Source organism: Bactrocera neohumeralis, chromosome 4 (assembly GCF_024586455.1).
Source record: "Bactrocera neohumeralis isolate Rockhampton chromosome 4, APGP_CSIRO_Bneo_wtdbg2-racon-allhic-juicebox.fasta_v2, whole genome shotgun sequence".
Classification (NCBI taxonomy): Eukaryota; Metazoa; Arthropoda; class Insecta; order Diptera; family Tephritidae; genus Bactrocera; species Bactrocera neohumeralis.
In genome coordinates this window covers 21,461,612-21,488,427 of record NC_065921.1, presented here as the reverse complement: position 1 = coordinate 21,488,427, position 26,816 = coordinate 21,461,612, and the positions used below count along the sequence as shown (strand labels likewise).

The 26,816-nt window shown below is 36.4% G+C and overlaps 8 protein-coding genes across 8 annotated transcripts in view; 5 read left to right on the top strand and 3 right to left on the bottom strand.

Moving 5' to 3' along the window:
- LOC126756024 (intermembrane lipid transfer protein Vps13) overlaps positions 1 to 366 on the bottom strand; it is a 30,575-nt gene extending 30,209 nt beyond the window's left edge. Inside the window, exon 1 of the mRNA XM_050468814.1 lies at positions 285 to 366. The gene's annotated coding sequence lies outside the window, so the exon portion shown is untranslated. The remainder of the gene's footprint in view (positions 1 to 284) is intronic.
- Positions 367 to 1,081: 715 nt separating this feature from the next.
- Positions 1,082 to 1,886, top strand: LOC126756042 (RNA-binding protein 8A). The gene is made up of 2 exons (XM_050468843.1): positions 1,082 to 1,262; positions 1,340 to 1,886. The coding sequence occupies exons 1-2, from the start codon at positions 1,202 to 1,204 to the stop codon at positions 1,774 to 1,776; spliced, it is 498 nt and encodes a 165-aa protein (XP_050324800.1). The 5' UTR covers positions 1,082 to 1,201; the 3' UTR covers positions 1,777 to 1,886.
- A 40-nt stretch (positions 1,887 to 1,926) lies between these two features.
- On the bottom strand, positions 1,927 to 4,502 carry LOC126756025 (protein SDA1 homolog). Its single transcript, XM_050468816.1, has 4 exons — positions 4,189 to 4,502; positions 3,850 to 4,131; positions 3,628 to 3,789; positions 1,927 to 3,568 (listed from the first exon to the last, which is right to left on the bottom strand). Exons 1-4 carry the CDS (start codon positions 4,378 to 4,380, stop codon positions 1,997 to 1,999), a joined length of 2,208 nt encoding a protein of 735 aa, XP_050324773.1. The 5' UTR covers positions 4,381 to 4,502; the 3' UTR covers positions 1,927 to 1,996.
- A 448-nt stretch (positions 4,503 to 4,950) lies between these two features.
- On the top strand, positions 4,951 to 6,332 carry LOC126756036 (probable palmitoyltransferase ZDHHC24). The gene is made up of 3 exons (XM_050468834.1): positions 4,951 to 5,432; positions 5,500 to 5,604; positions 5,671 to 6,332. The coding sequence occupies exons 1-3, from the start codon at positions 5,195 to 5,197 to the stop codon at positions 6,243 to 6,245; spliced, it is 918 nt and encodes a 305-aa protein (XP_050324791.1). The 5' UTR covers positions 4,951 to 5,194; the 3' UTR covers positions 6,246 to 6,332.
- A 337-nt stretch (positions 6,333 to 6,669) lies between these two features.
- LOC126756038 (probable palmitoyltransferase ZDHHC24) lies at positions 6,670 to 7,934 on the top strand. Its single transcript, XM_050468837.1, has 2 exons — positions 6,670 to 7,081; positions 7,147 to 7,934. Exons 1-2 carry the CDS (start codon positions 6,850 to 6,852, stop codon positions 7,758 to 7,760), a joined length of 846 nt encoding a protein of 281 aa, XP_050324794.1. The 5' UTR covers positions 6,670 to 6,849; the 3' UTR covers positions 7,761 to 7,934.
- LOC126756028 (protein PTCD3 homolog, mitochondrial) lies at positions 7,935 to 10,235 on the bottom strand. Its single transcript, XM_050468821.1, has 3 exons — positions 9,809 to 10,235; positions 9,349 to 9,744; positions 7,935 to 9,282 (listed from the first exon to the last, which is right to left on the bottom strand). Exons 1-3 carry the CDS (start codon positions 10,130 to 10,132, stop codon positions 8,044 to 8,046), a joined length of 1,959 nt encoding a protein of 652 aa, XP_050324778.1. The 5' UTR covers positions 10,133 to 10,235; the 3' UTR covers positions 7,935 to 8,043.
- A 2,116-nt stretch (positions 10,236 to 12,351) lies between these two features.
- LOC126755456 (glutathione S-transferase E14-like) lies at positions 12,352 to 17,536 on the top strand. The gene is made up of 4 exons (XM_050468036.1): positions 12,352 to 12,614; positions 12,681 to 12,890; positions 15,822 to 15,944; positions 17,133 to 17,536. The coding sequence occupies exons 1-4, from the start codon at positions 12,471 to 12,473 to the stop codon at positions 17,433 to 17,435; spliced, it is 780 nt and encodes a 259-aa protein (XP_050323993.1). The 5' UTR covers positions 12,352 to 12,470; the 3' UTR covers positions 17,436 to 17,536.
- Positions 17,537 to 19,373: 1,837 nt separating this feature from the next.
- On the top strand, positions 19,374 to 25,065 carry LOC126755455 (uncharacterized). The gene is made up of 3 exons (XM_050468035.1): positions 19,374 to 19,833; positions 19,889 to 20,011; positions 20,619 to 25,065. Exons 1-3 carry the CDS (start codon positions 19,459 to 19,461, stop codon positions 24,834 to 24,836), a joined length of 4,716 nt encoding a protein of 1,571 aa, XP_050323992.1. The 5' UTR covers positions 19,374 to 19,458; the 3' UTR covers positions 24,837 to 25,065.
- Positions 25,066 to 26,816: the final 1,751 nt, after the last annotated feature.

The following is a 26,816-nucleotide window of genomic DNA, read 5'->3' as shown; positions in this document are numbered from 1 at the left end:
TCTCATTAGCACTAATATGTTCACATTGATTTAACTTATTGTTGTTTTCTGATATACAAAAAATAAAATAAATATTATTATGACATCATCAAACGCGAATCGATGTCGATTGCAAATGGCTCAGCCAATAATATCACACGGAGCCATATACGACTATTTAATATAAGCTTTATTAATTGTATTTATAAGCAAGTATTAAATTTTATCTGCATTATTTGCAACCAAACTTTTTTCAATCTAACTTTTTTCGTCGCACCGAAAAAATTGCGTTTAAAAGCACTAACCACATGAAGTTGCAAGAAAATTCCAATTGGACCAACTAACTTTTAAAGGCCAAAAGTTCGAAGCAAATACTAAAACGAAAACCCGAAAACAGCTGTTCATTATTGTGATTAGCCCTCTTACAGGGTTGCATCAGAAAACGTCAAAATGCATTTGAAATTTTCATTGAACATATAGCAGGGTGTTGCAAAAATCATAGAACACCAAACCATAAAATTTTAAAAATATCAAGCGAAACGCGACTAACCGAAACACCAATACATTAGTTGATTTCTTTGGAAATCACATATTCACACAATTAGGGGTTTCACATAGTCTTATAAAGTTATAACTTATAACGATCAGTGCTCAGAGTTGTATTTGCGTAAACTTATTTTAGTATACAATACAACAACAAATTTTTTAAACTAGTAAAAAAAATTTATGATTTTACGATGCTTTATGACGCATTGTGTGTACCCCAAATAAAAAAATGGTAGAAAAGGATCACTAATGAATGATAATATGAAACCAATCACTTTCCAAGTAGTTTTGCCACCTTTGCTTTTGTAACTCAACTTTCGCAGAAATGTTTGGTAAGCCTCTGGAAATTAACACATATCTGGGTATTATAAATTGATAATATATTTTTTCTTCAAGCCTCAAGTGCTTTTACAACAAAAACTAAAATTATTAAGTATTATCATTATTTGGGCAGATCTATGGTAGTTAACTAAATTTATATTCATTGCATACGTTTGTTACAATTTTTACGCCCCCTACATGTGTTTCGTATATTTCATGTCGTTCCGCCATTGCTAACTTTACGTCTTACCATTTGCGGCAACATCGGAAGTATTTCGCGTTGTTTAGTTATTATTTAGAGAAAATCGATCATTTATCTTAATATTAATATATTTCACATAAATATCAATTAAAAATGGCTGATGTACTCGATATTGATAACGCGGAAGAGTTTGAAGTTGATGAGGATGGTGATCGTAAGTAAAAACATATTTGACTATTAGAGAACCTTACACGCTAAAGCAATACTTCATACATATTTATTTTGCTATAGAGGGCATTGTACGTCTAAAGGAGAAAGTCAAGCACCGCAAGGGTCGCGGATTTGGTAGCGAAAGTAATTCCCGAGAGCCCATACAAAGTTATGAACGCGTACGTCACGAAGATGAGGATGAACTTGAGCCGGGTCCACAACGTTCCGTTGAGGGCTGGATATTATTTGTTACTTCAATACATGAGGAAGCCCAGGAAGACGATATACAAGAGAAATTTTGTGAATTTGGTGATATTAAGAATATTCACTTGAATTTGGATCGACGAACCGGTTTCTCCAAAGGTTATGCGCTAGTCGAATACGAGACCCATAAAAACGCGTTGGCGGCAAAAGAAGCATTGCACGGTACCGAAATTATGGGTCAAGTTATACAGGTAGATTGGTGTTTTGTGAAGGGACCGAAGCGTATGAAGAAATCAGAGAAGCGAAGGAGATAAAAACTGAATAAATGCTGATATTATATCAAATAAATATGTTAAAAAACTATTTAAAATGATTTCCGTGTAATGTGTATTTAAAAATACAATAAATGAAACTGATATCCAGACTGCGGCGTTTATATGCAAAGAAATAATAAAACTTTACAATTTTACTTATATTTAGTTTATTCCAACTGTATAATTATATACACAAACAAAATATATACCGCGAAGTCCCTTATTTCATTTTCTTTTGATGTAGTAAATGTTTTCTCATCGCCTTTTGCTTGTCCCGGAAGCTTTTCTTCACCTTCGAACGTGCCTTATGTCGCATCATCACAAAGTTCTTTCGTTTGCGATTTTCTCGGTTCGTTTTGGAACTATTTTCGTTCTTACGTCCGTCCTTCCAACCAAACTTTTCACGACCCTCACGCCCCGCCTTTACTGATTCTAATCTTGACTCTTTGTCGTGTTTGCGCTTTTTGTAAATCATTTCAATACTATTTAATTTTACAAATTCTGCGCGGTCTTTTTCTAGTGGTCTTTTACGAGCATTTGTAACCGTTTTCTTGAGCTGCGCGGCATTGATGCGCCTGAAATCTTCATCGGTGAAAATACGTGTCATAGCTAATTCTTGAGCTGCCTCTTTAACGTCAAGAACTTGAACACCATCTTTTTCTTTACTTTTCTCACCATCCTTACGATTTGTTTTCTTCTTCAACGGTTCGCCACCTTGTGACTTCGTTGAGTTTTCGTCTTCTACACCCTCCTCATCCTTACTTTCATCTTCCTCGTCTTCACTTTCATCATCCTCATCCTCCTCTTCACTTTCATCTTCAGCCTCGTCTTCTTCAACTTCATCACCACTCTCTTCTTCATCATCATCTTCCACATTTGCACCTTCATCTTCACTGTGAGAAACATTTACCCATTCTCCGTCATTGGAGTCACTATCGCTGTCATCATCACTTCCCAAATCGATTTCTTTGGAGTTCTTAAGCAAAGCTTCTGTTCCAGGTATCGTTTCGTGCACTTCCACCTCACCATAAGCGCGAATTTTGCGCTCTGCTTGCGCTTCTGTCAGGCGACCACGGTCTTTTTTATGCAGCAATGCCGGCAACTGTTCACGATATAGCATAATAAGTGAACGTGCGGCCATCATAACAGATTTCTCTTTGTACGTTTTGTACATAGCCAAATCTCGCAATAGATCCTCTCCCATAGCCAAGGGGCAGCGCATGCATATTTCGCGTGTTGCATTTAGACCAATGGCCATAACATCGCTAGAATTACGTTCTGTAATGAAATTATTAGCAATTGTTTTCAAAACTGGTTCTATAATATCGCCAGGCACCAACTCATGGGAGGCTTGTGCCGCGAACTGCATTATGCGTGTGACTTGTCGTTGATGTGGTTGCAGGAATCTGGTAATATATGGATAATAACCGAACAAGAATAGCTCATGTATACCAATCAGACGTGAGATAACATCCAAATGCATCAGTTTGACCTCGAAGCGCTCGTTTGTTGATTGCAGTTGTTTGAATAGACCCTCGGCCATGCCTTGGGGATTATGCACTAAGTGAATGCCAGAAAAATTGAAAGCCGGCGCATTCTTCTTTTTCTTCTGCGCTTTTACGGCTTGCTTTTTAATTTGTTCTAATTGCTTCTTCCGCTTCTTTGTCTTTTTATTAACACGATTTTGCATGATAGCACCTTTGAGGTCTACTTCGTTGTCACTGTCGGAATCATCGGAACCCTTTTCATCTTCATCATGTCCTAAAAAGAATTTTAAAGATGCCACAAGCACCTGTTTATAAAAATATTACTAGTATTTCAACACCTCTTTATTTTTCTCGCTCATCATACCTTCATTATTTTTGAAAAGCAGCCCACTGTTGCTATAACGTTAACGGTTTTTTCATCATTCCAAATATTCTTTTTATATAACTCAATCATAATATCTATTGACATCTTGGCAGCCTTTGGGTTTGCATCTTTCAGCATGGAGTACATGAAATTTTGCAATGTCTATTGGAAATAAAGGATTTCAGTTAATGTTTACAATTGCAAACTTAATATTGCACATACCGAGTTAAGTTTCATATCTTTGTGCTTGGCATTCATATTTTTTATATCATTTATGATATGTGTTTGTAGGAAAGAACGCAAGTTCTTATCAGGACAGCTTAAAAGTTGAAAGAACAATTCCAACAAATCAATAGCTGGTATCAAATTCTTATTACGCATCAATATCAAAGCCTTAACGAAGCAATTGCGCATAATAGGATCCAATGTTGTAGCATGATTTTTCAACAGGTCCACTAGATGTTGTGGGAATTTTTCACATTCAGATGGATAACATTGCGCGACCTGCATTAAAAAAACACTTGTTGACATATTAAATAAATACAATTTAAATGAACCAACCTGCGCTATAAACATAACCAGTTCATCTAAAGATTTGTTCTCCTCACTAGGATTGAGGGCAAACACTTCCAAACTACTAAGGAAATGCTGATACTGTTGATGGAAATCATCCTTGTATGAATCGGGATCACGTTTTATAAGATTTTGCAGCTGCGGCAAATTGTCGGGCAACTGATTGTTGTGACGAACCATCTTGGTTTCGATGAGAAAGCACAACAAAGTGCTGTTTTACAACTATTTTTAGGTAAAAACCAAAATAAAATTCGCCCAATTGCGTTTTTGTAGCCAAACACGTTGTTGGCCTCACGCAGCTTCTTGAAAAAGAAACAAGTCACAATATTTTATTTTCTGACATTTGTTTTGTCTTCGTGCTTTTTATTTTGATTATGATTTTCAAAGTAACATTGTTTTTGTAAGTTTCAGGGTTACCGAACTTTTCAGAGCTATTTGTTATCAATACCGATTGTGGGTATATTAAAGGATATAATTAATACATTAATAAGTACAAGAGAGTAATGTGAACGATGTACTTAAACAAATACTGTGGTTAAAAACCGTTTAGGAAAGAAAACTAAATTAAAGATTTCTGTGACGCAGTTCTGTAAATTTCCTATTTGCTATGTCACGAGCTTACTTCAGCTTTTCGGGATTTGGTGATCTAACTCTAACGTATGCCTCTCCACTAAAGTTGAGATATTGTTAGTTGCTTAAAGCCGTTATTGCTTAAATAATGACGTTGTGTTGTCTGACCACCTGCTTTACACAGTATCTGCGCTCTTTGCTAACTTATCTTTTCGTTTTTCACGTGATAACAGTCACCGGCTCTCTTTCATACAAAAATTGTTATTTGTTAGTTAGTCTATGACAAATAAACAACTTGTTACTTAAGTCAGTTGCTCTTGATGCGTTTTCCATATAAAGTTGTGCTACACCAAAAACATAAATACTGATAAACAAACTAAACTTATTATATTTAAACATTTAAACAATACTAACTATAACCAATATGGAAATGAGGTTACGGAAACATATTTTTCCCAGGCGATGGTGTGATATTTTTTGTTTTCTGCTAATTGCACTATTTCTTCCGCCAATAGCATTGTTTGATTTAGTTATTGTTGTACCGGCTATACATCCACCGGGCGCGTTTATGCATAACTTCATTTTTACGTTGGGCGTATTCTTATTTACAAATATTTATGGGAATATGTTTGCTACGATGTTGGTGGACACCAGCGTAGATGGTAAATACAATAATGTGACTTGTTAGTGAAACGAAAAAAATATTTAATCATACTAAATTGTTTATAGCTATAAACTTGGATTCGGTAATACCACGAAAACCACACACCAAAGGCTGGTATACCTGTAAGCATTGTTTAAGGTTGGTGCCACCAAGATCCTACCACTGCAAAGGTAAATAAATATTAAAATATATAAATAATACAGCATTAAATTTTTAATAAATATGTTCTATTACAGCTTGCAAAACATGCATTTTGAAACGTGATCATCATTGTGTATTTACGGGTTGTTGCATCGGCCACTACAATTTTCGTTTTTTTGCATTGTTTCTGTTTTATATGTTTATTGGTTCAATGATATCTATCGGCTACCTTACATATTACATGTTTTGGGTGCATGCTAAAATATTTCTTCATTTTCTAAGCTTCTATAAAATGATTTGCCCAATATTAATGACAATTGACGGTGGTATATGGGATAATTTACCACTGATATTTTATAATCTGAATGTAGTTGCGGTTGTTTTATCGTCCATACTATTGGTCTTTCATTGGATACCAATTATAAATGGAAGTACTTCGTATGAAAGACGTTTAAATTATCCCTATGGTAGAGACATATACACTAATTTGCGATCAATTTTTGGTAAACGAATGTATTTGGTGTGGCTGTCGCCTTTTTTAAGTAGTGAGTTGTTAGAAGATGGTGCGAATTGGGATGAGGGCGAAGGTATGCCATTAGTAAGGCTATCGCGGAAGAGAAACAAAAGACAACGTAAGTTTCGTCAAACACGTAGAAGTCTTTCAGAGTAAAAACCTAAGTACAATTTATGATTTTTAAAGACTTTCCTCTAAACTGTTGTTTTTTAAATAATAAATAATTTCTCATTATAAGTTTAATTAGAAGAGCTTCATTTTTCTGTAAAGATAATTATTAAATTTTTTATAAAATAACATTCAATTGTAAAAAAAAATCCGTTAATGATGTTATATTAACATTACTGGCTTATATATCATACTTAACACTTATCATAACAGCATAATATTTTAAGTATTATTTTTAGCTAACTCTATAATAACAACTCATATTTCGTTTTTGCTTCCACTAAATATTTTTAAAATTCGTATTTACAAATAAATATGTTGGAAAATCAATGTGTATCTTATAACATATAAATTTATATTGATATATTATTTTGAATTATTTCCGTCTAAAATCAAAACGTACTATAAAGTACAAATGCTTCATATCATGGCAACCCTGTTTAAGTAGAATAAAATTATTCAGAAAAAGAAGAAGAATATTCGTTGCAAATTGGCAAAAATCTGTAGAAAATATTTGTTTATATTACTTAAAAGTGTTAAATAATCTTTAAAATACAAGCATAATAATCATATTAAATTTATTTTATTAAATATGCGGCTGCGGCGTAAGTTTTTTCCACGGACTTTGCGCGATATAGGATGTTGCTTAATGATGATAATTTTCATACCAATAACGTTCGTATTTGAGTTGACCGTTGTTCTCCCTGAGTTCCATGCTACTAATGGAACAATCTATTGGCTTACATGCTTATTTGGAATATTTCTTCTATTTAACTTAAAAGCGAATATGCTAGCATGCATGCTGGTAGACACAAGTGCTAGAAGTTAGTTTGTGCTTGAAAATTAAATTAAAATATAAATTAATTCATATATCGTTCTTTTCTTGCAGCTGTGGTATTAATGCCACCGACAAATGAACGTCAACGTCACTATTGGCGATATTGTTCGGTTTGTGAAATGTTGGCTCCACCGCGTTCTTGGCATTGTAACATATGTGATACATGCATACTCAAACGGGATCATCATTGCGGCTTTACTGGGTCATGTATTGGGCAACAAAATCATCGTTATTTTGTTTTCTTTGTTCTTTATTTGGCTATTGGCGCCACATATGCCGCCATTTATAATAGTATCTACTTGTGGTGGTTGCATTCGGAGACTTACGTCAATTGGTTTACCGCTATAAAAATCGTATTTCCTATGTTTATGCTCTGCCTCGATGTATCGTGGCAAAATTTTTATTTGCTCATCTACATGCTGAATATAATTACAAGTGCTTATTCCATTGTGCTTATCGCTTATCATGCTCCTTTTATATTGCGTGGAGCTAAGAACTGTGAGCGGGATGCGAAACGGTATGATCTTGGCTTACGACGAAATTTGGAAATGGTTTTAGGCAAGCGAATGCACTTGACTTGGATATCACCATTCATCCAGAGTGAATTGCCGCATGATGGTATACATTGGGAAAACGTTATAGACGAGACGGAAAAGCGCCGATAAAACTACAGTATTGGCATATGCGAGTATAATTAAAGAATCTCTAGTCTAATTCCATATATTATGTGAATTTTTAAAAGCATTTATCTTACGTGAATCGAATTGTACACTGATTGTGGATTCAAACCAGTGTTTGTTTAATAAAAAAAATTTCTGTCTACAATTTTATATAGCTAATTTTTAAATTTGTTCTTAATTATCAACTTTATTGCCACAACAAAGATATTCAATCATTACGAAACTAGTTTAAATACAAAATAACTACAGATCATCCTTTTTAACAAATTCACTTGCTTACGAAGTTTTCCCCAACCAGTGATTTAAGTTTCGATAAATGTACCTCATTAAGGGTGAAACCAGCGTTGATTCTTTCAGCCATTGGTTGTGAGTCCATATTATTTTCGACAGCATATTGCAAGCAAGTTAGAGCCTTTGTAGGCGCCTTATTCTCAATGCAACTGTCAACATACTCCTGAAGACATTTTTCGGACGGTGTGCCAGGTATGCGATGTTGGTTTTTGTCGATATGGGTAAACACCTCGCTAGCTTTTTCAAAATCACCACTTCTCACCAATAACATCAATATATCACCAATCATTTTACCTGTAAACTGCAAATCCTTTGGCCGCCGTCCTTCGGGTTCGGCAATTTTCTTATAAATATCCAACGCGATTTTACCCACTTGCTCAGGTATAGATTGATGAGAAGGTATATCTGCGTGGGCAGGATTATCAACTAATATTTGGAGTGTACGTGTGACTAAACTTTCACGTGATATGTGATCAAAAATCACCATGTCGGACCACAAGCGCGGCATTAGCTCGACAGCGCCATTCATTTCGACAGCTTTCAATATTTCTTCCATTATACCCGGTTCTGGAATGTACACATTAGGTACAAGTAAATCGTATATCTTCATAAACTCATCGATAGGTTCAGTCTGACAGAGTAGCGCGAAATAATGTCGATAGTATACCGACTCTTTATAGGTATCCCCAATCAAATCGTAATTGTTCCCAGTATGCAATAATTCGTCGATTTTCTTGGCTAGGGATTTGTCATGTAAGTGATTGCGGCACACATCCATGGCGGTAGCAAAGAAATATGTGTCCTTCGGATGCTGTATAGTAAATTCACACCCCTTTATCTCATTCAAGATATCGACTATTATATGTGAAACAGGTCCTCGCTCTCGACAGAATATAATCAATAGATAGTAGTATGTACCTAGGCTTGGTACAATTTCCAATTGTTTGAATTCTGCGAGTACTTTTAGAGCGGAGCTGCGTGCGAATTTGAAGTTGCCGAAAGTGCTCACTACTTCTAGTAACGCATTTAATGTGCTCAAATTAGGACGCAAATGTTGATGAGCCATTTGTTGAAGTAAGTCGCGACATAGCTCCCAACGCTGATCCGCTGTTTCTTTTAAAAAATTCGATACACTTATAACGGCGTTAAAGGTTTGCGTGTCTAACTCAAATTGTTTCTCTGTGGCTTCTTGTAGCAGTGCATAAGCGCGTTCAGCCTATTATGTAAATATTTTAAATCAATTACATGCACATTACACAAAAAAAAATATCACAAAGCTCACTTGGAAATACTTTGACATGCCCCTTATAAGTGCGGCATACGATTGCGCAGTTTTAGGTTCTATTTCACCGAAAAGCTGTTCAGCTAGTTCGCCATCCTTCCAAGTTTTACGATTGCGCTCACGTGCATCTGCATTTGCCTTAAACCAACGTTCCTCAATCCACTCTTCCGGCAATGGTTCCTCGTTGTTATAAAAGCATATGAGCTCGAGTAATTGCTGTTTCGTATCGTTGGTGATTTCAATACCTTTTTGCTTCATCAAATTGTATACTGTTATGGCATCGGTTATTTGCGAGTGTCGAATCAAGTTTTGCAATGTATCAGCATTTACATCGGATTCCTCGGTAAATACCATTTGTGGTGCAAATGCTTCAATAGACGGTTGAGCTTCTTGGTGCTGTAAAACAAATTGGATACGTAACATAAAATAAAAACTTAATTAATTATACCGTAAATATTACCTTAAAAAGGTCGCGATGTTCCTCCTTTATAAACTTAGCAGCTTTACGTCCGGCCTCTTGTGCCATAGCAAATGTACGTTTACCCACATTAGACATTGGTATTAAGTAGGGATCGTCATGATATTTATAATGTGGTGCCGTAGGATCACGCCCTACTGTGCTAGCCAATGCATTTAATATGTCAGTAGGAGAACGTTGTACGCGGTTTGGTATTTCGATGCGATCTTCCGACGCAGCTACTTTGCTATTGAATCTTCCGCTGCTGGTGGCAAGAAACTGTGTTGTGCCGGTGCAAAGACGTGGTAACCGACGCGTTAAATACATCGTTTGTTATTGTATTACAAAACTTTATTGTATTTATTTAAAATTTGTTAAAAGTACTATTGTTACGAGAAAATACGCGCAAGTATTGCAAAAGTAAAAATTAAAAGGTTATGTCATGCCCTGGTGTTCCTTTGACAGCTGAACAGCTGAGCAGTGTTTATGGTGAGTTTACAGTGAAAAATTTTAGGTTCTTGCTTTTTATTGTAATTTAAGGGTTTATAGCAAAATATTGTATAAATCGTATTGTCTATTAACATTTACTGTCTTCTTTCTTTTCTATTTTAAACTAGTTAATTGTATACCAATGGTTTTTTAAATATACTTATATATTCATGGTAATTCACTCACCACCTGAGTCTAGCAGACTACCAGCGTGGCTTCCGCAAAGTGCCCAGCACCACCACAGTGTCCAGATAGTTTATGACCTCAAATAAAAACTACCTGAGAGGACGATCCTCGTAGCGTTGGACTTGTCAAAAGCCTTTGACAGAGTCAATCACACAACGCTACTTGAGGACATTGAACAATCCACGCACCCTCCAGGGTTGAATAGTTGAACTATGAACTACCAGAGCGGTCAGCAATTATTTGTACTGTTTCGAGGCAAAAAATCCAAATTGAGAAGAATTAAACAGTGGGTTCCGCATGGTGTTGTGCTCTCCACGTTGCTGTTTAATTTCTACATTTCGAAACTCCATCTACCGCCATGGAATCGAAATCATGTGCTAAAAAGAAAACGGCTATCACTCCGATATTTTTCGCTGCTTCTCTGCAAGGAGCCTAACACACTCCCCCACTAAATCCAGAACGACGATATTCAAAAACTGGACGAAGGAGTATAGACTAGACCTTAACACTGCTGTCGATGACGTTAAAATTCCGATTGTCAATAATCCTAATATCCCTATAAGATGTTTAGTGTGACTCTAGACAACTTATTTTCCATCACTTCCAATAAGACCGCGGTAAGTGCCTAAGTACAGAGCAACCTAAAGTCGTTATCCGGCAGCACATGGGGAAAAAACAAAAAAACGTTGTTGGCAATATACAAGGCAATTGAACGGATGGTTCTTAACTACGCCGCACCAATACGCACCATACTAGTACAACGCACATGAAGAAGCTTTAGACTATTCAGAACACTGCACTCCGGGTGCCTCTTAACGTATCCGATGGAACACCTCCAAAGTGAGGACCGTATGCTTCTGGTTAAGGAGCATAACGAACTACTCTTCAAGCAGTTTTGCTGGGGTGTTTTCGCAGAAATCAAGAGGTCTTTCCTTAACCATGTTGACAACATTACTTCAGATATGCACTGACCGCCACTTACAGTGGAGGCATTAACATCTTCATCGACTCTCTTTTAGTGAATGACGTACTTGCAGTCAAACCTCACCTATTGCAGACGATGAACACGAGTTGCTCCGAGAATCTACAGCGACCCTTGTGCGGCTTCGTTCTGGATACTGTAGCATGTTAAACTCCTACTTATCCAGAATCGACCTCGATATACCAAGTATATGTCCAGCATGACCACCTTTTTGCATGCCCATCTAATCCTACATATCTAACACCCTTCTTCCTACGGTCCGACTCCAACGAAACAGAACGTTTCCTAGGTCTGCCGTTGGATGTCGTCGATGACAACTTATCTTGCCACCTAAACGGGCCATACAAATTTAACGATCCAAACTGATTCTTATTGCATGAAAACTTCGGTACCGGATACAATCAAATTTTACTGTTGTCCGTTCGTATTCGGAAGGTCATCGAACGTTGTCCTTTATCCAGTTGCCTTAACTTAACTTAAACAAGCGTTCTTTGTAAGAGTACTTGGGGCTTAGACTCTGTTCCCACGACAGTTGGGTGTAAGTAACCAGAACAGACCCGGATTTTCATCCGACCAAGGACGGCCAACTCGGCATCATTCCTCGAAATTATTTTAGGAAGGTCTTCTGCTGGTACAACAACAACATGTTTAGACTATAAACAGAAAAATCAAAATCATTTATAAACCACTTTGGAAGCATCTTCAAGTCACACTTTGTAGTAGATCCAATTACCCTTGCAAAATAATGCCGGTTTATGCACATACATAAATACATAATGTATATAGCAACATTATATACATATGTACATAATTATATATTACGATTATGTGTGTGTGTATTCAGAGATATTTGACGCACCTTCAAGTGCGGCTTAAAAGCGCCGCTCAGCGAATCGCTGAAGTTAGTATTTCTCGCGTTTGAATCGCTTAAGCATCAAAGTTCGGCTGATCAACTCATTTCGGCTTATTTTCATTCGTTCTTACTCCGCGTTGCATATCAGTGATAAAATGTCCAAATTGGTATTGTATTACGACGATGTCAGCCCGCCAGTACGCAGTTGCATGATGCTGATCAAATTGTTGGAGTTGGATGTGGAATATAAATATGTAGATTTGTTTAAGGGCGGTCAATTGGAAAAGTCATTCTTAGAGGTGAAAAACCAATGAGATATGAATACGTGTTTTTGTTGTTAATTACTCGTTTTATTAAACTCACAGCTGAATCCGAATCACACAGTGCCCACTTTGGTTCATGATAATCTGGTTATCACCGACAGCCATATTATTCTTACGCACCTTTGTGAGAAATTCGAGAAGAATAGTAAAGACGAAAAATTATGGCCCTTATCATATGAGGAGCGCATACGTGTGTGGAATATGCTCTTTTTCGAGGGCACGGTGCTCTTCCGAAGAGATAGTGAGTTTTTGGTGAGTAATTAAAAATAGTAAAAATATGTTTCGTATGAAAAAGTTTTCAAAATTGTTTCTTTGTATTATATTAAAAAAAAAATATTAGTTAAAAATGTTTAATAAAATTTAAAAAACTCGTATTTCGGGACATAACTTTATATACATACACCATATCATTTAGGTACATCTTTTCCAAAAAATAAAAATTTCAAAATCTAAATGTACAAGGACTCTTGTGACTATCAGCAACTGATTAGACTCTCCATTTCAACCAATTTAGTAACAGCGTTTTGGCTTCAGCAGTTTTAAATAATTTAGAGCTAAATTTACCCATGGCTTTAATGAATTTGATGGAATTTCGAACGTTGCGAAGCCACTAAACCACAAAAGTTTTCTAAATTCCCCCCTTCAATTTGAAGCGCGGTGACATGCTTACATGCTTTATGGCTGCTGTAATTTTCAATAGATTGAAAAGTTAAGACCAATCGTTTTTCATCTTGAAGTGTTTTGGTGAAAGTTATGTGAAGACACTTTCAAATTTATCATATACTATACTTTGAAGTCGAAACTTAACAAAATTGTAGAAGTAAGAAAAACACTTTAAGTCCACAGGCGGAGAATGGCAATAGAAAGACGGAAAAAACTCAAAATATTTATTTTTTTTATCAAATTATCAAAGTAATCCGCACCAGATGTAATACACTTATGCCAACGATTTTTCCAGTTATCGAAACACTTTTCATAAATACTTTTTGCACTTTTACCTTCAGCTATTTTTTTATTTTATCGATCGACTGAAAACGGGTTCCACGGAGCAGTAATTTCAGTTTGGGGAAAAAGAAAAAATCACACGACACCAAACCTGGTGATTACGGTGTTTGATCGATGGTATTCATTGCATTTTTGGTTTTAAGTTCGGTCACAATCGTACTCATTTAGAAACAATTCAGCTTTATCGGGACGAGTCGAGCAAGAACGCGTTTCATACCAAAGTATCCACCAAAATCATATTTTTATCCATTGTAAAAATCGCAACGTACTACTGAAGTGAACCGACTTAAGCAGCTTCTGTAAACAGACTGGTTGACAGATCGTGCTTATATTTGGCATAGTAATTAAAGACCCACCAACTTAGCAAAATATATTTTTTTGAAATATTTGATTTGAAGGCTTAAAACCTATCAAAACCATTTTGAAGTGGAAATAAATATTCTTACCTCTTCTCAGCTTCGTCATACAACCCCATACTAACTTTTACTTAGAAAAGTCATAAACAACAATATTACGAGAAGCATCCTTTAGTTCGAGGATGAGACTTTACTAAGCTCATTTATAATCTCCACTTCCTGGTTAATCCATCGGAACCTCTATTATGCAGGCTTGAAGCTTTATTAACCGCCAAACTCAAACAAAAAAAATTGGAAAAGCTCGAAACCAGTTCTTTGGTCACAGATTTAAAAGCTTCGTCGTAAAATTGCTACTACTTAGAAAAGTAAAAAACTCGAAGATTGCGAACTACCTTCTTCTGCTTCGACTGACTACGAGTAAATTTCACACCGCTGGGAGGTCGAGCATTTGCTAGTTTTTAGACCTTTGGTGGTATTCTTGTTCATGGTTCGGCTAATTTTTTGGATTCCAAAACCTGTGAGTCGTATCCGAAAGGCTGAAAAAATTAGGTGAGATATTAATACTCTACGAAGCTTGTACCACTCGAAAGGAAACGTCGGAGACTCTAAAAAGCATAAATGTATATAAATTAACATGGTAACGAGTTACCTGTAAGTCAATTTAAAATGTTTGTCTGTCTGTCCATTTGTATTTACGAAAACAGTCTCTCCTACACACTTCCTTTTCTCCCGAAAACTATTTTTTTCTTGTTTTTTTTATCTTATTTCTCCTATTTTTGTTCGGATAAAATTTCAGTTAATTTCAATAATCGATAGTCACACGATTGGCTTGACTTGAGAGTATAATTACTTAAGTAGCTTCTGTATAGGTAAGATTTACTTTGGACCTCGAGATGAGACGGTACACAATGATTTTATTTTACTGTTCCCACCACAGTCGGATCTACCGGTATAGTACGTGGTGGTTTTGCGTCCATCGAAGTAGACTTTTGCGCAACAAAATACAATTCTTTGGTAACTCAGTTTTTATGAACAGTTTGAATACGATGTTCCAACATAAGGATATTATATGTAAAATATATATAACGTGTTTTTCAATAAGAACGCTACAAAAGTTTTTCTAAATAAAACAAAAACGGTTTGGGATATCAATGAAATTCTTTAATCGCGTAAAAGTACATACATTCGATATCATTATGTATAGAACACGATTCTTTTGCATGGGCACCACGGGCACGCTTGTAGCAGTCCATACGCTGAAACCAATTTTCAACGGCTTTCATGCATAAAGGCGATCCATATTCTTACGAATATAGTCTAATACGACCGTGAGACAAATGACTGGGTATTTCCTGAGATAACACGTTCACTAAACTTGGTTTTCACAAATATTAGGCGGGTGATCACGTCCAAAGTAAAAAAAAAACGGAAGAAGTCAATGCTGCCGCACCAAACCGTAATTTTTTCGAGATGCAATTATCAACACTCACTTAACTAATTTCATTTATCGCAAGCAATTTTTGTTTTATTAACCAAATATCGCTTTAAACTCCGAATTTTAAATTTTAATAAATTCGACTTGTTTTTGGATCGTATATCTTTCCATGATGAAATGGCAAATTTTGCTGAAAAGAAATCTCAAAAAAGTGGGAACAAATGGAAGTCGTTTGCTGTCCCTATTGGTCTACTTTTGTAGCGTAGCTATTGAAAAACCCTTTAAATCGTAAAAAAAACTTTAAATAACGGTGTTATAAAGTACTGTAGAATATATGTAAGTATTTTTAACATAAATCTATTTTGTATTTTTTTATGGTATGTTCAGTCCGGTATAGTGCGTGGTGGTTTTGCGAGCGTCGACTTAACTTTGCACGAACGCAAATTGTTGGAGGCGTACAATATGATGGAGACGTATTTGCGACGGCACAAATATATGGCGGGTGATCACGTAAGTAAAAAAAAACCTCTTTATCAGCACTTTACTTAAATTTAGTAGTTAGTATCTGTAAGAAATTCTTAAATTGTTCTAAATGTTTTTAATTTTTTTTTGTAAACAAATACTCGTGGCCACGCAAACCTTACCCTTATACTTTCTTACATTTTTTTTGGACTTTTTCGTTCGTTCGGGATTTTCTTCAATTTTGTTTTTTTTTATGTTTTTAGTAAGCATAAGTAAACTAAATTATATTATCTAATTATAATTATAGTTTTTAATTTATTACGTTTAATGAGTAAAACACAAATTAGCTTTTCTGTGCTTATATAAAAGCGGCCGATTTTATTGTTTTTAAGGTGATACATCTACTAAACTTCGTGTTTCATTTAAAAAAAAATTAAGTAAAATATTAATTTCAAATATAGTGAAAATGAAATTAAATTAAAAAAATAAAAAATGTAATTTTTTCATCGCATGTCAGTCTCTCACATTTCGAGCTCATTTTGTAAAGCTCACTATCTTTCAATTGATTTATCTAAAGCTGTATGTGTTTTGCTTTTAATTTTTAATATTTTTGATTAATAACATGGCATTAACTTATTTCTAAATAAAAAATTTCTATACCGCAAAATGTACCGCTATCAAATGTAGTCAAATATGCACAATATTTGAGAATTTTGAGTGGTAAGGTTTGCGTGGCCACGAGTGTATTTATATATTCAACTTAAAAAAAGTTTTTTTTTTATCTTAGGGGCATACATAGTGTAATAGTAAAAGTAAATTTTTGGAAATTTCAAAATAAAAATTATATTACTGTATTAATTGTTTTATATTTTGCGGGAATATTTATATGTATTTTAGGAAAAAAGTTTAAAATGTTTTTTTAAAGCACCCTAATGTAAAAATATATTCTCTAAAAGTAATGCACATATATCTTCACTACACTTAGCAGCCTTCAGTTTACTGTTATAATATTATTATTTCTCCCGATTTATTACGAAAGATCAATCAGACTAACCGCAATTTCATTTGATTAACTGGGGTGTCAGTTACCGAAATTTACACAAATTCATGCCTACACTACACACACACACACATAAGCTCACATTTATATAAACCTATTTACCAACTATTTATTTATTTATGTGCATTTAAAATGTATCCCAACGAACGTACATACAATCTGCGTTGCCCCGTCAGATGACAATTGCCGATATCTCCATCGTGACCACATTGAGTACGGTGAATCTAATGTTTCCGATTGCTGCTGGCGCCGCAGATAGATGGCCTCTATTGAACGATTGGTTTGGGCGCATGCAAGCACTGCCGGTATATGACATTAATCAGACGGGACTGGAAAAACTTTGTGTTGTCATCGAACGATTTGGTAAATTTAAATTTCCGAATAGCGTAAGTGCGGCGCCGGAGGAGAAGCAGCAACGCGAAGAAGCCGCTAGTGAAGAGGCAAACGCTGAGAGCCAAGCGAAAGCTGCTGAAAAGTAGTAAACAAATTTTTGCATAGAAGAACTGTAAACAAATATATTTAAATACATATATACATACATATATTGTGAATTAAATTTTTAAATACCTACTTACAAGAATATATAGATTTTTAGTTGAATAGTAGCAAGCAGGATTGCAAAAATTTTATTTAAAAAAATTTGTATTGAAAATTTAATTTATATCCTGACACACAGCTCTTAACTTAAATTCGTCGAAATCACGCGAAACTTTTTCAGGACTCTAGATACCGAATATGATAACCTCAGTGCCCTAGATATGCATATTTTCCAAGTGAAGCTGTGGCCTGGTGTTAAATTTGAATAAAAACGGTTCAGTGGATCTCCTAGCCTCCTTACCTTACTTACCGGTCAAAGAGGTCAGTTAGGATTTCGAAATTTCCAGAATGGAAGCGAGCGAACCATTATTCCGTAAACTTCACAAATTTCATTGTTGGCTTGTGTGGCATAATTCCCCTTTTTATACAAAAATTTCAAAAGATAGCGTATTTCTTCTTCATTATTTTCACTCACTTTTGAACAGCTATAACTTTTTTTCAACTCCTCCGAACGAGAGGAGGAGTAGACAAATTTGTAGATTTACAGCTGACCGTCTAAAGCTTCTCTTTGTGAAGAAATGCCTGGCGGCGGTCTCGCAAGGAAAATAAAGAACTATGGAGTCGGAGTTAAGATTTAGTACGTAGGCGTCTTATTTCGCCAATCCTGCAAACGCTAAAACTGGTGGGGCATGATCTCGGATGAGACGTATTCTTAGCGATTAAGATGAAGAGTGCTCAATGATAACCGAATATTTTTGGCCCGAACGCTATGGACTTGGATAATACATGGTTCCAACAGGACTGCGCGAAAGTCACAATCGATTTATTGAAAACCAACCAACAGTCAATTGGCCGCCCGTTTTTAGACTATTTTTTGTGTAGCTACGTCAAGTCTATGGTCTATGCCAACTAGCCAGCGACGATTGATGAAATTCGTACTAATATTGAACGTGAAATTGTAACAGTATCAGCCGAATGTACTTTTACAGGAAGAAAGAATTTCATTGATATCTCAAATCGTTTTTGTTTTATTTAAATTTTTGTAGCGCTCTTATTGAAAAACCCGTTATGTAAAATTAGATTGAACTACTTTTTTAATTAATTTCAAAGAGGTCAGTTGAGGATTATCGCTCCTTCCCTTACGAACCAATATAGGAGGCAGACAAAGCTTTCAACCCTCAGCCGGTACTGCAAAATCTGGGAGTATTTCTGACATGAACAATGTTTAGTTAAATCCATCTGAATGTGGCATAAAACTACAGGTAACATAACTCTAGAGTAGAATAGAACAGAGTACGACACAATTGGAAATAAAAGCTCGAATAAGCACCAAATCTAACCTGTAGAGTTAATATTTTAATAAGGATCTCTTCTTAAAAAGGAAAATCAAAGCTATGGTTGTTTTATGTCATGTTAAGACTCTAAGGATTTTTGCCTAGACTCTCTCATTTATCATCTGATGGAAGATTTTCATGAGATGATATGTATACCTTTCTACTATTATTGCGGTCATATGGAATGCAAAAGAATGATAGAGTTAGAGATGATGCGAAGATTTTACTTTTACTTTATCAGTTGAAGTTGGTATACAAGATCCAACAGATTCATTTCACTCGTTTCAATTACATTTCAATCTTCTAATTTGTATGTAACAATCATTTGAAAACTGTTCCTACAACTCATTGCTTTCTAATTCCATTTCGGTGTAATAAAACTGTAAACTCAACAATCAGTCTCTTTTTACAAATCAAGGTGAAAGTCATGTGTAAAATTTTCATTTAATTTCAAAATTCAAGCATTTTGGAAATGATTTGTATAAAATTCTTCTAATCATCAGCAAAAACAATAAATTGTCAGTGTTTTTTAACGTCTTTCTTTAACTCAAAAATAAAACTTAACTAATCACATTGCAAAAGTGAAAATTGCGTGAAATTTTGAAAATCAAATTATAATCGTTCCACGAAAATGTTTGCCAATAACAGTAATTATAATGTGCGTCCAATTTTGTATTACGACGACATAAATCCGCATTCGCGTGCCGTTCTAATGATTTTGAATATGTTGGATGTCGACATTGAGCTGCGCGCCGTCGAGATGATCAAAGGTGAACACTTGAAACCGGCCTATGCGAAAATCAATCCAGCACTCACCGTACCGACTATGGTGCACAAGGATCTCATCATCACCGGCAATGCGATATTCTCTTATGTTTGTGAGAACAATGACAACGAAAAGGCAAATCAGTTGATTGCTTTGAAATGTTACAAACGGCATTGTTGCGTTTTGTCGCGCCTATTCTTCGAGAGTCAAGTCTTGCATCGCATACATGGACATTTGATGGTAAGTACCCAGTGGTCTACGCGTCTTTTACCTGTTTACAATGATTGTATTACAGACAGATTTAGTGCGAAAAACCATTTACCAAACAGATGTGGATTATCATCAAAAAAAGGTGGAACATGCCTATGATGTAATGGAGGCGTATCTGAGCGATAGCCAGTTCATGGCGGGATCTGTGGTGAGTGGAGCGGTGTGGTCATTTTGGGGACGTGTGGTTTAATAGGAGAGATCCTTAGGATTAACAAGACAACTGTAAAGTTGAGGAAGTTGAAATAGAGGATACCTATAACTGTTCTGTTATTATTTTTAGATATATTCGAAGGGGTTTCGAGGTTTCAGTTAATGGCGATTAAATAAAAGTTTTCGGGTCTCATAAGTGAAAATAGAACAGTTATTTTAGTTATTTTAAATAATGTTTAAAGTAATGAGAGAAAAACTCCGTTTAAATTCTGAATTCTTTCTAAATACTTTTTTATGTACTTATTCTTTAACATTATCTGAACGAACGAAGACACTTATTCCGGCACCGATTTCAAAAAAGGTTTAACTCGGGGCTCTTCATTTTCAGGGTATTTTAATTAAATTGTGTTGCTAGATTCATACAAAATTTGTAAAAATCGGTGATATTTTTTAGTATTTTTGTGGGGCTATGATTCTAACTCTTTTAACTCAATGTTCTCCTCTTTCAAAAGTTCGCTAAAGTTGCTAAGTTCTCTGTTGGAGCTTTTTCATACCATTTTAAGAGTCTATTTTCTATCACTTTTCCCCCATTCTCTTTATTGTAGTTAACTGCTGCTGACATTTCCTTTGTCGCTTGCCTTGGCGCCTTGGACATGATGTTTCCGATAGATGGCGATCGCAAAAGATGGGAGAAATTGAATGATTGGTATAGGCGCATGCGCTCTCTATCGATACAGAAAATCAACGAGTTCGGCATTGAGAAGCAACGTCAAATTGTCGAATATTTTGCAAAATTCCAATTCAAATCAGATATAAAACGTTTCACCACCGGCTTGCGCGAATCTCAAATACCTGGCTTTCCATCACGTCCGGATCGTTGTAGCGTTAGCATACAAACCGTTAGTGGAGCAGAACCGACACTTGATATTTTGAGCACAAAAAATAATATCGGTAAAATAACGTATTTAGAAGAACAACCTGCAATGAAAGTTACTGACGAGAGAAACGTAACAATGCAACCAAATGCGCTGAAAGAGGGGGTGGCTCCAAAAATCGTTAATGAAATCAATAAAATTGCCAAAACGAAAATTAACCAAATATTGAATGAAGAACTTGAGAAGGAGCTAGCACGATTTTCGGAACCTAATTTCTTGCCTCCGCCAATACCTGAGGAGCCAAATCCATCAAAAACATCCGTTACAATTTTGAAAGACATGGAAAAGTCGGTCGCCTACTCTGAAACGCCAAAAGATGAGAAACCCATTTTGACAGATAGAAGTTTAGGCGGCGCGCACAAGGAGAGACCACCAGTGCCACCCAAGCGTAAACGCTATTTGCTATCGAAGGCAGAAAATTCGCAAGATTTAAATAATATCGCGGAAAATTCACAAAAACCCGATGCAACTGAAGCATCTGAGGATACATTGAATGTCTTTGGAAATAATGATTTATGTCCAGTATCAGATAAACCAGAACGCATTCAAGCCAATTTAGCACCAATGAACGAGAGCCAGGAACACAAGTTAAGTCGTTTGAATGGTGGCGTTGAGTCAACAATTCTTCTAGGAAATATTAAAGAAAATGAAATTAGATTACAACCGCCAACAGCTGACCCATTAATATCAGCTAATAATTCGAGGGAGACCAATAAAGTGTCACCGAAAACTTCGGAAACCATAAAAATCGCGAAAATAATAAATGGTCCGATCTCCAGTATCGGAAACCTATCTGAAGCTTCTCCATTTATAGCCGCTTGTAATTCGAGAGAGCCCTATAAGGTGTCGCAGAAAGCCACAATTGCCACGAAACCCAACAGCCGTGCAAAAAATCACGCTACTATGAAATTGAAAGCAGCAGAAGTTCTACTACCAGAGGGTTTACCGATTAATGGGCAACAAGCAGCTCTTAGTTATACTCGTGGTGCCGCCGCGCCCAATTTACTGTTACCTGCGCCACCTCCATCACCAGAGAATTACTCACAAGATGAAGAATTTCCACCGCCACCTTCGGAATTATTAATACCAAAACCAAAACCGCGAGCAAAGACAACACCTAATACAAGGTTAGTAAATTCCAAACCAACGGTTGAACCAAATGAACGGTTGGGCAAGAAAAAAAGTGTGAAGCCCAAAAACGGCGTTGTAGTCGAAAGCACAGTGAAGCTTTTACGTAAGAAATCAGGTGATTTGAAGTCATTACCGGGAAGAAAATCTCTCGCGTCAGAATCTAAAGTTTGCAAACTCGCACAGAAATTGAATAGCGGTGGCTTATTTGCAAGTGGCACGAGGTCGCCTTGTTCTAATCGTTCTCAAGGGTCCATTGTTCGGGGTCGTGGTAAGAAAGTGCCAAATACATCAAATGTATCAAAAGCCATACAAAATTTTACAGCGGACACAAAGGTTTCCCCGAATGCTAAACGTCTAGATAAAAAAATACAAAAATTGAAAATCGATTCGGTAGGAACGATGGTCGAAAGTTCTGATTCATCGACCAATATCATACAAAAACTTATTGGTCACTCGTCCAAATTTAGTGCAACAAAGCAATTAAAAGTCTCTAATATAGGAAATCAGCTAAGAGTTGAAGGAGGCGGCCACGGGACTCCTTCACAAGCGGCTGACGGCCAAAATGAATTCCAGCAGCCAACAGTTATCGTAGTGAAATCAAAAACAATGATGAAAATGTTAGACGAACATAGATATGAAGAGCGCTGCCAACAGAAATCTCCAAAGTCTCCCAAACCAAGACCAAAAATTCCATCAAATCTAGTTAACAAGGAAATGAAGCCAGCAAGCCAAAATTTTGTAGCGAGAAGTAAACAGAAAACATATCCAACTCCAACACGATTTCAAACAAAAAATTTCAAAACTGTGGGGAGTCCTCAGCCAACAAAATTCTTTGATACAAGTCCATCTAAACCTGGACAGAGTTTCAATAAGCAACAGCCCAAACTAGTCGTAGAGAAGAAACCCACAATTAAAAATAAAAAGAAAAGAGGTACGAAAGCACACTGCGATATTATGGCCAACAAAACAGCATCTCCTTTGAACGAAGCTTTGTCTACTCCAACGTCATTACTAGGCACAAATGCAAGCCTGCAGTACACGCCCGAACATGCAACACCAACATCCGCAGTAGGTACTGTTAGTAGCACATTGAAAACGCTAACTGAAACTATTCATATCTCCCCAAAACTGACATCCCCGCCAACTAGTAATTCGGATGACACCATTATTGCAGATGTGCCGGTAAAAGTAGGCATGGTGGCCAAGGCACTACGAACATTGAACGTTGCAAACTTGAATTTTCGACCACCGTCCTATAATATCAGTAAAGAACTAACTTCTGCGACTCCTCCACTTCCTCTACCACCATCCTATAGTATCACTAAAGAACTAACTTCAGCGACTCCTCCACTTCCTCCACCATCGTCCTATAATATCAGTAAAGCACTAACTACAGCGACTCCTTCACTTCCTCCATCACCGTCCTATAATGACAGTAAAGATCTAACTTCAGCGACTCCACATCCACCACCGCCGCCAGCAAATCATCGGCATCTTGCCGCAACTTCGCCATCATCATTGCCAGTTAAAGATGTTCTACCACGGGCTGGTACGATAGCAAAGGCGCTACAGTCTTTGAGCGCCGTTACTTCGGAAGCAAGTCCGTTATGCGGCACAGTTAAACCATTTCGAAAAACTGACTTAAAGATGAAATTTATGGAATCGGCAAGAACGTCAGAAGTAACAGATAAAGCTTTAAACAATAATATTACTAGTAATGCCGATGAAAAAATTGACGCGAGACCTTTGGCCGAAATACTCACAGCAACAGTAAAGCAAATAAACAAAGAAAGTTCCGATGACACTAAATCAACCACACTGTCCGAGGGGATTAAGGAAGTGTTATTAAAAATGCAAACTCTGCCAGAGAAGAATGTGATGCCAGTTGTTATAGTAAATAGCATGACTGAAAGTACAAAACCTTTTCAAAGCGCAGTCATAACACCTTCAACGAGCGTTATTACTGATCTTAAGAATTCAGCAGATAAAATGATTGTACAATCCGAGTCGAACAATCCGCTATTAACAGTGCAGCCTTCGTTGAATTTGGGAACTTTGCACGAATCCGTAGTATCGCCGATCGTATGTGAACCCGTACAAGTATTGGTACCAACCAAGAAAGTATCAATCGCCGAGCCATACGATATGGCAAAAGCGTACCCCTCATGGGCTGCACGCACCGAGGCCAGCATTTTATCTGCAAGTGATGTTAAATCATCCAAAGAAGAAAAGAATAAGCTTGAAGCATCCAAAAACAAACGTTATGTTATAGACAGAACCATGATAAATGACGGTATTGTAGATATGGAACCTACACCACTACCGGGTCAGCCGAATATTATTATTACTGGTTATACGCCCATGGAACCGAAAAACGTCGCCCCTTTGTTTGTTGGCACAAGTCGCCCGATAGGTAATATGATAGCACCAGCACTACGACGACCCACAAACGGTCCACGTACTCATGGGCCCTCCGCAAATGTGGTGATTTCCACTTTTGGCTACACGCCAATGTCTGATTTAGATACCATTCCGGAACATCTCATACATATGCTTAATAAGCCCATATACATTGAGCAGCAAACAGCACCGCCTACACCAGTTTTCAGTGCAGCAGCTGCACCAGTAACAACAGTTGGAGAAGAGCGCACACATGTTCCTCGTCGTAAAGGAGATAGACCGTATCCGACAGCACATAGAAGTGGCAGCCAGCGGAGGACTGATCAAAGTATCAATATTAGAGGGCGAGTTATGTGATCGATTATTGCCAGCTTTCAAAATTATTACTAACGGTAACGTAGTTTGTGGGTCATATATAAGAAATATATAAGAAGACTTTTTTTTTGTTTTTTTCTTGTCGTTTAGAATATATACCAAATCTAACCATAGCTACTGTAATATTATGATGTAATTATCGTGCAATAAAACTGCTAAAAATAAAGTAATCAATGTGAAACAAAAATTATATTAGGCTTGCCACGAAATTTGTAACACCCAGAAAAAAATGTCGAAGACCCTATAAAATGCAAGATTTGGACAACCAAGACATAATAAATATGGCATATTCCTTAGGCAAATAATGCTACTAGAAACAAGAAGGGAAGAATAGAACAGTTAAAATTACATAGTCTCGCAATTTCAAATAATTAAAAGAAATGTATCACTAAATTTTGTGATATATTGGAACGCATATTTTTAAATATGACTTATACTTGTAGTATGAGGCTGCAAACGGTATCGACAATGTCGATTAGACTCTTTTTTGCGTTGATACCTTACTTAAGAATTGTTATAGTGTAACGGCCAGTGTCCCGTTATAGTTGCAGTATGTATGAAAAAACTATTCCTGGACCTATGTAGTAAGTCCTTGATTCTAATCTTATCATATGGATCTATCTTTTCATAGTGCGTATAAAGCTGCCTTTCGATCGTTCCTAGCGGATACGGTTTCAACTCCGTTTCGGATTCATCTATAGAGGCTCTTAGTCTGTCCAACTAGTCTGCTTTTTCATTATCGAAAATTTTCCTGTGGCCGAGAACCCAAATTAATGACAAGTGGAGTTTACTCTACTCTGGAATTAATTACTTAATTAATTAGTGGATAACAGGCGCTCTTTATACCCAGTATTTCCACTTAGAAGATGCTGGATGAGTTTGGTAGTCGGCTATAGTGAGATTTCGAATTTATCGGAGTATACACCCGCATCCACTCCGCAGTCCATTTTGTACCCATCGGTATAGATAGAGACTGTATCATTTTTTTCTACCAAACCTCTTCTTCACTCACGTTTAGAGTGTATCTTCACCCGGAAATGGCTATTGTAATCTAAAAAATAAATTGAAATATTTTGGTTTTATTTGTGAAAATCGATTTTTTCTTATATGCAAGTCCAATAGCATTTCTAGAACCTTCAGCATGAAGAATGTGAGCCTTATGAGTCGAAAATCTTTTGCGTTATCATGTGTTCTTTTGCCCGGTTTAGGGAGGAACATCGCTTTGACTCTTTACCATCTTCTTGGGATGTAAGATATATATATATATTTATATACATATATATCCAACATATTAGAACCATTAGATTCTTTTAGTTTCTGTAACATTATGAGAATAATCCCATCCGAATTCACCGCTTTAGCTTCTTTTCACCGTTTATAGCGTATATAATTTTTTCTCGCTTACTATGTGGTCGGATCGGTTCGCCGTATTTACAGGTATGTACGTCAAGCAGGTTCGCTGACTATCGGGGAAGTGTGTTACTTAACAGATTCTTCAGCAGAGGAAGTCCAGACTCCACCCACGTCTTTAAATAATATATAGTGATTTGTTCCTTAGACACTATCTTTCTAAGTCCAGCTGATTCTTTGCAACCTTCTATCGATGTGCAGAAAGTTTGCTAAGAGTCTGATTTATGCTTTCCTAATTGTTTTTATGTATGTATTTATTTCAGATATCTTTATACGGTTGTCAGATTTTGGTCGCATAACTCTCATTGAAATCTTTTCTAAGGTGGGTCCTTAGGTTTTTAAGGTTACCATTACACCAAGGACGCGACTTCCTCTTTTTGAGGATGGTTACTGGTATAGATTGATTGAAGAAGGTGGTTAAAACCTTTTCTAAGATTTCCACCTCTGTATCGACTTCTTTCGAATTACTGATTGTATTCTTGAATACTTGCTTCTGAGCTTTTCGTTGCTATTTTGGTATATTTATACCATGATGTATGAGGGGATTACTGA

Bases quoted from the DNA above. Each gene is read 5' to 3' on its own strand.
- LOC126756042 (XM_050468843.1), top strand. From the start codon at position 1,202: ATGGCTGATGTACTCGATATTGATAACGCGGAAGAGTTTGAAGTTGAT. The intron at 1,263-1,339 runs GTAAGTAAAAAC...ATTTTGCTATAG, and splicing joins AGTTGATGAGGATGGTGATC to AGGGCATTGTACGTCTAAAG.
- LOC126756025 (XM_050468816.1), bottom strand. From the start codon at position 4,380: ATGGTTCGTCACAACAATCAGTTGCCCGACAATTTGCCGCAGCTGCAA. The intron at 4,132-4,188 runs GTTGGTTCATTT...TTTTTAATGCAG, and splicing joins TGGTTATGTTTATAGCGCAG to GTCGCGCAATGTTATCCATC. The intron at 3,569-3,627 runs GTATGATGAGCG...TTTTATAAACAG, and splicing joins GCTTTTCAAAAATAATGAAG to GTGCTTGTGGCATCTTTAAA.
- LOC126756036 (XM_050468834.1), top strand. From the start codon at position 5,195: ATGGAAATGAGGTTACGGAAACATATTTTTCCCAGGCGATGGTGTGAT. The intron at 5,433-5,499 runs GTAAATACAATA...AATTGTTTATAG, and splicing joins GGTGGACACCAGCGTAGATG to CTATAAACTTGGATTCGGTA. The intron at 5,605-5,670 runs GTAAATAAATAT...GTTCTATTACAG, and splicing joins AAGATCCTACCACTGCAAAG to CTTGCAAAACATGCATTTTG.
- LOC126756038 (XM_050468837.1), top strand. From the start codon at position 6,850: ATGCGGCTGCGGCGTAAGTTTTTTCCACGGACTTTGCGCGATATAGGA. The intron at 7,082-7,146 runs GTTAGTTTGTGC...CTTTTCTTGCAG, and splicing joins GGTAGACACAAGTGCTAGAA to CTGTGGTATTAATGCCACCG.
- LOC126756028 (XM_050468821.1), bottom strand. From the start codon at position 10,132: ATGTATTTAACGCGTCGGTTACCACGTCTTTGCACCGGCACAACACAG. The intron at 9,745-9,808 runs GTAATATTTACG...TTTGTTTTACAG, and splicing joins AACATCGCGACCTTTTTAAG to CACCAAGAAGCTCAACCGTC. The intron at 9,283-9,348 runs GTGAGCTTTGTG...TTTACATAATAG, and splicing joins GCATGTCAAAGTATTTCCAA to GCTGAACGCGCTTATGCACT.
- LOC126755456 (XM_050468036.1), top strand. From the start codon at position 12,471: ATGTCCAAATTGGTATTGTATTACGACGATGTCAGCCCGCCAGTACGC. The intron at 12,615-12,680 runs GTGAAAAACCAA...TTAAACTCACAG, and splicing joins TGGAAAAGTCATTCTTAGAG to CTGAATCCGAATCACACAGT. The intron at 12,891-15,821 runs GTGAGTAATTAA...TGGTATGTTCAG, and splicing joins GAAGAGATAGTGAGTTTTTG to TCCGGTATAGTGCGTGGTGG.
- LOC126755455 (XM_050468035.1), top strand. From the start codon at position 19,459: ATGTTTGCCAATAACAGTAATTATAATGTGCGTCCAATTTTGTATTAC. The intron at 19,834-19,888 runs GTAAGTACCCAG...ATTGTATTACAG, and splicing joins GCATACATGGACATTTGATG to ACAGATTTAGTGCGAAAAAC. The intron at 20,012-20,618 runs GTGAGTGGAGCG...TCTTTATTGTAG, and splicing joins AGTTCATGGCGGGATCTGTG to TTAACTGCTGCTGACATTTC.